Genomic DNA, 9456 nt, shown 5'->3' on the forward strand with positions numbered 1-9456 from the left:
TGTTTTTATTTTCGTTTTTACTTTAAAATATTTTTATTAAGATCATTGTTTTCCATGAAATGTTACCATGGAAATTTAACTCAACCTAACTAATTCTAGCTCTTGCCCTTACGGACTGTAGCTTTTGCCTTTGTGGGCTTTCTTTTGTGGCTATTACCTCCTCTGTATTTATTTTCCCCAAGTCAAACCTGACTGCTCAGAATCAAGTCTCACATATCTTAATGTGTGTATTTTTAGCTGATGTCATTTTTCTGTTAATGATTCTATTAAAACAACATGGAGAGAAGATCGTGTGTGTCTTTTTTTTTAACAGGAATTTATCAGAAACATTTTTTGTTGTATATTTTATTTATTTTGAGAGAGAGAGAGGGGTGCCTGGGTGGCGCAGTCGGTTAAGCGTCCGACTTCAGCCAGGTCACGATCTCGCGGTCCGTGAGTTCGAGCCCCGCGTCGGGCTCTGGGCTGATGGCTCAGAGCCTGGAGCCTGTTTCCGATTCTGTGTCTCCCTCTCTCTCTGCCCCTCCCCCATTCATGCTCTGTCTCCCTCTGTCCCAAAAATAAATAAACGTTGAGAGAGAGAGAGCAAGTGGGGGAGGGACAGAGAGAGAGAGGGAGAGAGAGAATCCCAAGCAGGCTCCACACTGTCAGCACAGAGCCCAATGCAGGGCTTGAACTCACAAACCATGAGATCATGGCCTGAGCTGAAGTCAAGAGTCAGACGCTTAACCCACTGGGCCACCCAGGTGCCCAGCAAACATCATTCTTAATGGAGAAATGTTGAAATGTTTCCTCTAAGAAAGGGAAAGGAGAGGCCTTCTATTTCCCATTTGTAGCCAACAAATGCTAATGTTTTGGAGAAAGACAGTGATGTATTGCAAGCTTTTCAGGGCGTTTATCCTATGGGGTGGGGGAGAATAGGAAACAGAAAGCAACAAAGAAGCAATCAGAGCCATGAAGAGTCTCTCTTCCGCCTCGCTCATCCCTTTTCTCTTTCTGAGGATCAGAACCAGAGTGGAAGCAACAGTCTTTAGAATCACCAATCAGATGATGTTGATCATTCAACTTTAGACCAAGAAGAGGCTTTGGAACATCATCTCCTGGAACAACCCTGTCAATTCACCAGAAAAGAATGTCTGGTCCAGAGGAAGTAAAGGAGTTGCCCAAGATCCTACTGCCACTTTGTTGCCATTTTCCTCTCCGGTCCCTAATGTGAGTCCCTTAGGTCCACTGCCAGCGGCTCCAGGTGCACCAGCGACCCTGCCCTGGCGTGAAGAATCACCCATGGAGAGGGCAGGCCACATCAGCACCCATAGCATGTCCGGTGGCCCACCTTTTGCTCTGCTGACATCACAAGCAGCATGCTGGGGCTGGTCACGCTTGAATTGTGATGTCAGGGAACAAAACTAGGGGCGGCCTTCGAGGAGGGGGGCCAACTTGATAGGGAGATCAAAACACAGCAGCCGAAGGGAAAGGTAAGAAGGCAGCGGTCAGATCCCAGGAGATGGAGAGGGCTGGGGTGGGGGCACGCGGGACTGATGGGGACCCTCCCAACAGCTGGTGAAGTGGGACCAGGGCTAGGCCGCTGCACCTGAGTGCCTGGGGGTCCTTTTCCATCCCACCACAGGGCAGCCAAGCCTCTAGCCCTCCCTGACATGCAGAAAGTCTCACATAAGTACTTGGGCTTCCTGCCTTTCTTCTGAAGGGCCAAAGAAGTGGCTCCTTTCCTTTCCGTTGATGTGATTTCCTTCTGCCCACCCTCTTGCTCGTCCAAGGTTTGTTGCAGGGGTCAGGGCTGGGACACAGAGAACACAATCCCCATGTTATGCCCCGCCCCCCCCCCATGGGTTGACCAGCGACACAGTCTCTGTACCCTGTGGGCAGAAGCTGTTTCTATGAAAAGGACTAGTGTACCCCTCCAAGGCCCCTCGGCTCCTGCCGTGGCTTCTTCGTGGCTTTGCTCTATCTTCTCAGGGCCAGTCCAGGACCACAAGCCAGCCCCGCAGCCGCCGGCCCAGCCCTCAAGCCCTTCCCACGCTCAGCTCCTGATGAGTAACAGCAGTCTCCACACGTTTGAGGACCAAGTCCTCTGTCCCATCTGCCTGGAGGTGTTCCGCAACCCGGTCACCACCACCTGCGGGCACAACTTCTGCATGGCCTGCCTCCAAGGTTTCTGGGACCACCTGGCTACCGTGGGCGAGACACTGTACTGCCCCCAGTGCCGGGAGAGCTTCCCCTCCAGACCGCGCCTCTGCAAGAACGGCATCCTGGAGGAGATGGTGACCTGCTTGGCCCAGGTCAAGGGCCAGACCTTGGGGTCCTCACGGCCCCTGGCCGGGCCCAGGGACGTGCCCTGCGACTTCTGTTCCGCCCAGAAGCTCAAGTCAGTCAAGTCGTGTCTGCAGTGCATGGCCTCCCTGTGCGAGAAGCACCTGAGCAGCCACTTCGAGGACCAGATGTTCCAGGACCACGAGCTGCTGGAGCCCGTGTGGGATCTCAAGAGCCGCCTGTGCCGGAAGCATCGCAAACTGCGGCGGCTGTACTGCCGCACGGAAGGCAGCTGCGTGTGCGGAGCCTGTCTGCTGGAGGAACACAAGAACCACGACACCATCCCCCTGGAGGAGGAACGTGCCAGGAAGGAGGTGAGGTGGGGTGGGGGAGGGGTTGAGGAGGGGTGGGGGAGGGGTGGGGGGTGGGTAGGAGCGGGACTCGTGGTTCCAAGTCTCTCCCTGAAAGTCTTTCACCAGCCCAGGCACACCTTTCCTTGGAGGGAAATCACACAACCATCAAAGTGACAGTCAGGAGGGTGGACCTGCCCGTTACATGAGAAAGGCTTGGTAGAAGGACAGAAAAATAATGCTGATTCAAAGGTTCACATGCAACCCAATGTTTATAGCAGCACTAGCAACAATAGCCAAATTATGGAAAGAGCCCAAATGTCCATCAACTGTGGAATGGATAAAGATGATATAATATATAATATATAATGCATATGTATAATATATAATGGAAGATATATATATATATATATATATATGTTAGAATGTTGGGGATCAGAAGAGTGAAATCTTGCCATTTGCAACAATGTGGATGGAACTAGAGTGTATTATGCTAAGTGCTAAGTGAAATAAGTCAGAGAAAGATAAATATCGTATGATTTCACTATATGTGGAGTTTAAGCAACAAAATTGATGAATATAGGGGAAGGGAAGGAAAAATAAGATAAAAAGAGAGAGGGAAGCAAACCATAAGAGACTCTTAAATGCAGAGAACAAACTGAGGGCTCCTGGAGGGAAGGTGTGGGGGAATGGGCTAAATGGGCGATGGGCATTAAGGAGGGCACTCGCTGGGATGAGCACTGGGTGTTATATGTAAGTGATGAATCACTAAATTCTACGCCTTACACCATTGTTACACTATATGTTAACTAGCTCTGATTTAAATAAAATTTAAAAATTTTTTAAAGTAATAAAATAACAACAACAACAAAAAAACGTTGGTGGGTTTGATGAAGAAGGATCCAAAACTGCATGTATGAGTTCCATGTTAACTTTTTTGCGTAGATAAAGGAAAGGCTGGAAGAAAACATGTCAAAGTAGAAATATGTCATGTTAGGTTGGGCAGATCCCCTCCTTTTCTCTACTTTCAAATTTTGTTTAATATATGGAAATATTAAACAAAATTAAAATGTGGAAAACCAGATTTGAACTGCTTTTTGTAGTGGAACACTTCTATTTCAGGCATTCTATCAAATATATTTGGTAACAGTAATATTTCCACATAGCCACCCCTTAATGGTCCACTGCAAGGAGCTCCTGAGGGCATATAAGCCAAGTGGCCACACCGTTCAGCTCAGTGGACACTTTGTCCATAGTAAGACTTTGTCAACAAAGCAAGCAGTGGGTTGATGTACAGTCTGGCTTGAGCTGCTCATTTTGTTGTGTGCCAGCAACAATCCACTGGACGGGCACCTGGAACAACACAGTTCTATCACCTGTCATAAACAAGAACATGACTCTTCCCAGAACAGGTGGAGACTGGAGGCTTCTTCACAGAACTTGGGACACAGCGTGTCCCAGGCAGCGCCACCCCAGTGAGGTATCTCCAGGGCTCCATGTCTGATGTGCCCCTTCTCGACCCACTGTCCCCTCTCAGCCCAGTGAATCCTCTTCAGCCCCTTTTTGTGATCTGAAAGCCTGTGGTCATCACTGTCAGGAACAGAGAACCTGATTCCTAAGAATGGGGAAAGGGCACCTGGGTGGCTCAGGTTAAGCGTCTGACTCTTGATTTTAGCTCAGGTCATGATCTTGGGTTTGTGAGTTCAAGGCCCACATCGGGCTCCATGCTGACAGTGTGGAGCCCGCTTGGGATTCTCTCTCTCTCTCTCTCTCTCTCTCTCATTCCTCCTCTAAAAAAAAAAAAGAAAGAAAAAAAAGAATGGGGAGAGAGTCTCAGGGAGTGAGAGACCATGAGCAGCAAGAGCAGAGGGTAGAAGACCCGGGCCATCTGCCCTTCAGCTCTGCCTTTGTCCCTCATATAGGCGTCTTAGGAATGTAAGAGGTATGTCTTCTCTGGGCTTGCAGAAGGGTTTCTCCAAGAAGGCCTTGGAGAAGAAAGAACCTCCACCTTTCTGAATCAGGGGCCCTTTCCTCCTCCCCCTGCCTCACCCCAGGTGGAGGTTCGGAAGGTCCAGGCCAGCGTGGAAAACCAGATGCTGATCATCAACTCTGACAGCCAGAGGCACCGGGGGCAGGTGGCCTTTCTCTCGGTAAGGCTGGCCCACCCTCTCCCAGGCCCAGGCTTCCCCCCAGTGCCCTGCATCTGGCTGAGGGGCACTCTCAGGGCCTGGAGTGGATGTCGTGGGGCCCAGCAGTTGGCAACAGGATGCCTAGGCAGGTTCCGGGCCATAACAGTAGGGGCTGGGGCTCAGAGATGCCTCTCAACACACCCTCCACAACCCGCTCCCCGCCCCACCCACAGAAATTGATCCAGACAACACGCGATGAGGTGAACGCCTGCTTCTCAGAGATCATCCAGGAGGTCAGACAGCTGCAGATGAAGGTCTTGGATTTCGTCGAGAAAGAGGAGGCAGCCGCTCTGGGGAAGCTGGGCAGCTCCATCCAGCAGAGCCACAACCGGCTCCTGAAGCTGGAGGGGGACAGCATCTGGCTCCGCGCCCTGCTCGCCAACAGGAGCGACCAGCAATTCCTGCAGGCGAGCCCCCGCCCCCACTCCTGTCTCTGCCCCAGGCCCTGATCCGAACTCCACTCCTCCTCCACCCCCAGACACACCAGATCTGCTCAGACCTAGGATTAAGCCATCAGCATTTGGGGCTGCAACTCATCATCTATTCTTCTGCCTCGGGGAGCCTCCTCACCCCAGGCCGTGGGTCCTGGGCTTACACCAACACCCTTGGCTTCTTACCTGACGTTCCTGCCTTCATGTCCCTGGAACAGAAGGCAACATACCCTGGGATTCCTGGCATCTGCCACAGTCTAAGTTTCTCCAGATTCTCCCAGACCAGGGATGGGAGTGAGACCAGACCAATCCATACAGCCTGGGATGAAAACCCCATTTCCTTCACCAGCCCTGGCCCAGTCCTGCAGCCTGCTGCTGTTGCAAGAGGGTACCAGGCAGGGTCACTCACTGGTGGAGGCGTGGGTGACAGCAGCCTTCTCTGAGGGTGGGGCCCAGGGCTACCCAAACCCTGTGCTCGGGAACTCTGAGCAAAGACCTTCCTTCAGCTGATTATCACATCCCCAGCAGATTTCTAAAGCTGTTGCTCACAGCGTCCACCCCTCCACACACACGCCACAGGAAAAACGTGGCAAGGTGTTTCACTAAGCAACTCGAAGCTCAGAAGAAATCGTCCTCCCATTGTTTTCTAATCCACTCTACTTAATGCACTTTGCCATACTTTTTGGCAAAGCCCTGATCTAAGACATCACAACCAGGGGGGAGGGAGAGGGATGTCCAGGTTTGAAAACCAGCAGTTTCTCCACCTGCCCCAAGATTCTGGGCTCGGTGGGGTCCCTGGCATAAGCAGGAGCTCCTGGCATCTGCCTGGGCCCCGGGCTAACGGGTGGTACTGCTGGCCACTCCCTGCATCCAGGAGTTCCCCAGACTGAAGCACTTTCCCGCCTGCTCGGAAGCCCTGATGAGCACCAACTGTGAGGAGAAGCAGAGCTTTCTCCAGTTGCCGGAGACCCTGGCGGAGCTCCGGACGCGGCTGCTGGACGTGGGTCTCAGCTTCATCAATCAGCTCCTCCTGAAGGGTCAGTATCTGGCAGCCTGGGGCCACTGGAGACTCACCTGCCCCCCGGGGGTGGGACTGCCCTGCAGGGCAGTGTTTGGGGTTCCAGGCACTGGTGGAGAGCCCTGCCTGCCCATGTGCACCTTCCCCAGGTGACGCAGCCTCCTGGAAGCCCATGCCCCTCTCTGAAAGGACACTGGGCTGTAAGAGTGTCCTCAGCAAAGCTCCTCAATCTCCTCCAGGCATTAAGATGAACTCCTATGAGTTGCTGCCCTCAGCTGTGGACAGGAAAACACTTCTCAAGTGTGAGTCCTCCGTACCGAGGTCCGAACCTGAGGGTGGGACCCCCGGGGGGCCTTGACTTCCCCAGTCCCCTCTCCATTCAGGCCAGGGCACCAGAGAGATGCCAGCACTCTCTTGCCCAGGCCTCGTACTTGGGACTGGAGACCTCAGAAGGACTCAGCCTGTGACTTCAAGGCCACGATAGGGAGAGGACTATCCTGTCCCATCCCGTGGGTGGGCAAGGCAGGGCCTTGCCCAGATGCTGGCTCTGCCCCCCTCCCTGGCTCTGGTGTGGCACAACCATTGCCCTCAGCTGGGGGCCTGCCAGTGTCCCCCCACCACCCCACCAGGGTTTAGCCAAGCCAGCTTGGATGACCCTGTCCGTTTCTTCCTCAAGCAAGCTCCCTTTTATTGCTAGGCAATAAATAAATCGAATACATTTGATGCCTAGGCAGCCCCTCTCCTGAGCTGGGCTGGGAGGCAAATCCCAGGGACTTCTCTGAGATATCATGGGTCTCTTTGGTGAACCCCTGAGTCACCTCCTCCAGGAGCCCTTGACCTTCCCTCAATCCCACTCATTCTTGTGTCCTGAGTAAATAAAAAGGGAGATTATGTTAGAGTCTAGTGGGGGGCAGGGAGGAGGAATTGGTTTCTCAGCTACTCTAGAAAGGTAGACCTTTGGGCAACACCCAACCCCTTCCTCCAAAGGAGGTCAGTGACCTGGGGCCAGAGTTGCGGACTGAAAAAAGCAGGGGCGGGGCGGGAAGAGAAGGGCCAATCCCAGGAGATGGGCAGGGGGTGGGAAGCACTTGGTGACTTCTGTGCAGATGCCACGCAGCTTAGCATCCTCTTCGGCAGCCCTGGGGGCCGCTCACCCAAGCTCCCTTACCCCCCCCCCAACCCCCACCCCCGCCAGGTTACTGCAACCTGAACTTCGACCCCACCACGGCCAGCGAGGAACTGTTCCTGTTCAAGGAGACCCACTCGGTGCTGAACCTGGGCATCCTTCTGGAGCCCTTCGCCGCGGGCGGCCCCTTCCCCGGCTTTAAGCAGTGGCCGCAGGTGCTGTGCTCGCGCGGCCTGTCCGAGGGCCGCCACTACTGGGAAGCCGAGGTGTCCAACTCGTGGGTGTGCCTGGGCCTCACCTACCGCCGCAGCCCCCCACTCGGCGGCCGCCCGCGCCGCAACATCGTCTACCTGCTGGGCCGCAACCCGTACTCGTGGTGCCTGGAGTGGGACTCGCTCAAGTTCTCCGTGTGGCACAACAACACGCAGACGGTGCTGCACGGCGGTTACCACCGCACGCTCGGCGTGGCGCTCGACTGCGGCACCGGCTGCCTCTCCTTCTACGGCGTGGCGGGCGGCGTGAGCCTGCTTTACCGCTTCCTCGTCTCCTTCCTGGAGCCGCTCTACCCCGCGGTCATGGTCAGCAGCGGCGCCTCGGTCACGCTCAAGCAGCGCCCCGAGGCGGAGGCGTAGGCGGCAGCCAATAAAGCTGGACTCTAGCGCTGGGCTGGGCCCGCGGGAAGGGGCGCCGGGGGCGCGGGCCGCCGGAGGTCGCGGCCCCCGGGTTGAGGGCTGGGGTGGGCGGCGAACCGGCCTCCCGTCCCCCTGACCCGCTGACCTGCTGCCGGGTGTTCCCGGGAATCCTAGGAAACTGGCAGACCCCTCCGTTCCGGCAGCCGTGGGAGAAGGGCTTTGAGCCAGGATGGAGTCCCACACCACTCCCCTCCCGTGGGGGGGGGGGAGGGGGCCTGGGGACAGTCCGGTGGCCTCCGGAGGGCGGGGGGGAATTCCTGGCCCGGTGCACAGCCTCCGGCTCTATGCCCCCCCTCCCCCCTCCCCCCCACCCCCCACCCCCTCCCCCCGGGCCCATCAGAGGCCCCTGACTTTGGTTCTCCAGGTAAGTCCTGGCTACTCAGCACCAGGGACCCAGGGACAGATCCCTGTCCCCAAAGGCCTCGCGGGTGGCTGCTTTCTATTCCTCCCCTCCAGGAGGCCAGACTGAGAGTGGCACCTCACAGATGGGTTAGGGGTGTTCTGTCCCAGTTGCTTAACTGGGGGCTGGGAAGTTAAGCCAAAGAATCCAGGCTGATCTCAGGCCCAGAGAAAAAAAGGTGAGGGCCTACTGCCCAGAGCAGGGCCTGTCACACAGCTGGTGTCTCATAGGCTGGGGCGGATGCGGAACTGAGGCTATCCACTCTGCACCGTCCCCTGTGTGGCTGCAAGCTGGTTTCCCCAGCCATCTGCCCAGTGCGCTCCGCCCCCAGAGTGTAGCACTGCCCAGAAGCAAAGGGGCTGCTTCCTCATCCGGGACCCTGCAATCCCGCCTGTCCAGCAGAGGGTGTGGGAGTCAGCTCCAGAGGCTGGGTCGCACCAGGTTACTGCCTTGCAACCCTGGCAGGAGCATGACTGGAGACTCAGCCCCTCTGACGAAACCACGGCAGCATTTCCAGCATCAACCAGCCGCTGGTTTCTCTGGTTTCTCAGGTTGAGTCTCTTGGGTTAATGATTGGCTCTGAAAAGGAAATGATACAAGTCAAGGGAGAAAACCCCTGGGGCAACATAGTCCAGAACCAGGCCTAAAATCACCCCATGGGGGTGTCCCTGAATTCCATCCCCACCTGGCCTGTTGGAAGAGAAATTAGTGACCCTGGTTTTCCCATCTGGAGAGGTCATTGTGGGGCCAGGGTGGGACCAGGCCCGAAACAGATGTAGGGGGTGCCCTCAAGGTTTTTCAGAGGGAGGCACCCTCTGGCTCTTCTGAGCAAGCTGTGGCTGTGGTGTCTTGCTGACCTTCCTTTCTGGAGCCTTCACTCCGCACCAATTCCAATCAATCCCCGCCCCATCACTCTTATTCCCCATGGGCTGTTCCCCATGCTGATTGGTAGGAATGAAAAGTAAACTTTTTCCTCAGTGTTCCG

General features: G+C 55.3%; 1 protein-coding gene across 1 annotated transcript; it reads left to right on the forward strand.

Moving 5' to 3' along the window:
* Window positions 1–1892: 1892 nt before the first annotated feature.
* LOC115500328 (E3 ubiquitin-protein ligase TRIM47-like) lies at window positions 1893–8025 on the forward strand. Its single transcript, XM_030294624.1, has 6 exons — window positions 1893–2639; window positions 4670–4765; window positions 4978–5211; window positions 6110–6272; window positions 6403–6555; window positions 7449–8025. Exons 1-6 carry the CDS (start codon window positions 1893–1895, stop codon window positions 8009–8011), a joined length of 1956 nt encoding a protein of 651 aa, XP_030150484.1. The 3' UTR covers window positions 8012–8025.
* Window positions 8026–9456: the final 1431 nt, after the last annotated feature.

This window comes from Lynx canadensis, chromosome E1, assembly GCF_007474595.2.
Source record: "Lynx canadensis isolate LIC74 chromosome E1, mLynCan4.pri.v2, whole genome shotgun sequence".
In the NCBI taxonomy this organism is placed as follows: Eukaryota; Metazoa; Chordata; class Mammalia; order Carnivora; family Felidae; genus Lynx; species Lynx canadensis.

Coding starts and splice junctions, on each gene's coding strand:
- LOC115500328 (XM_030294624.1), top strand. CDS start 1,893: ATGAAAAGGACTAGTGTACCCCTCCAAGGCCCCTCGGCTCCTGCCGTG. Junction 4,766..4,977: donor GGCAGGTGGCCTTTCTCTCG/GTAAGGCTGGCC, acceptor CCCCACCCACAG/AAATTGATCCAGACAACACG. Junction 6,273..6,402: donor CAATCAGCTCCTCCTGAAGG/GTCAGTATCTGG, acceptor CACCTTCCCCAG/GTGACGCAGCCTCCTGGAAG.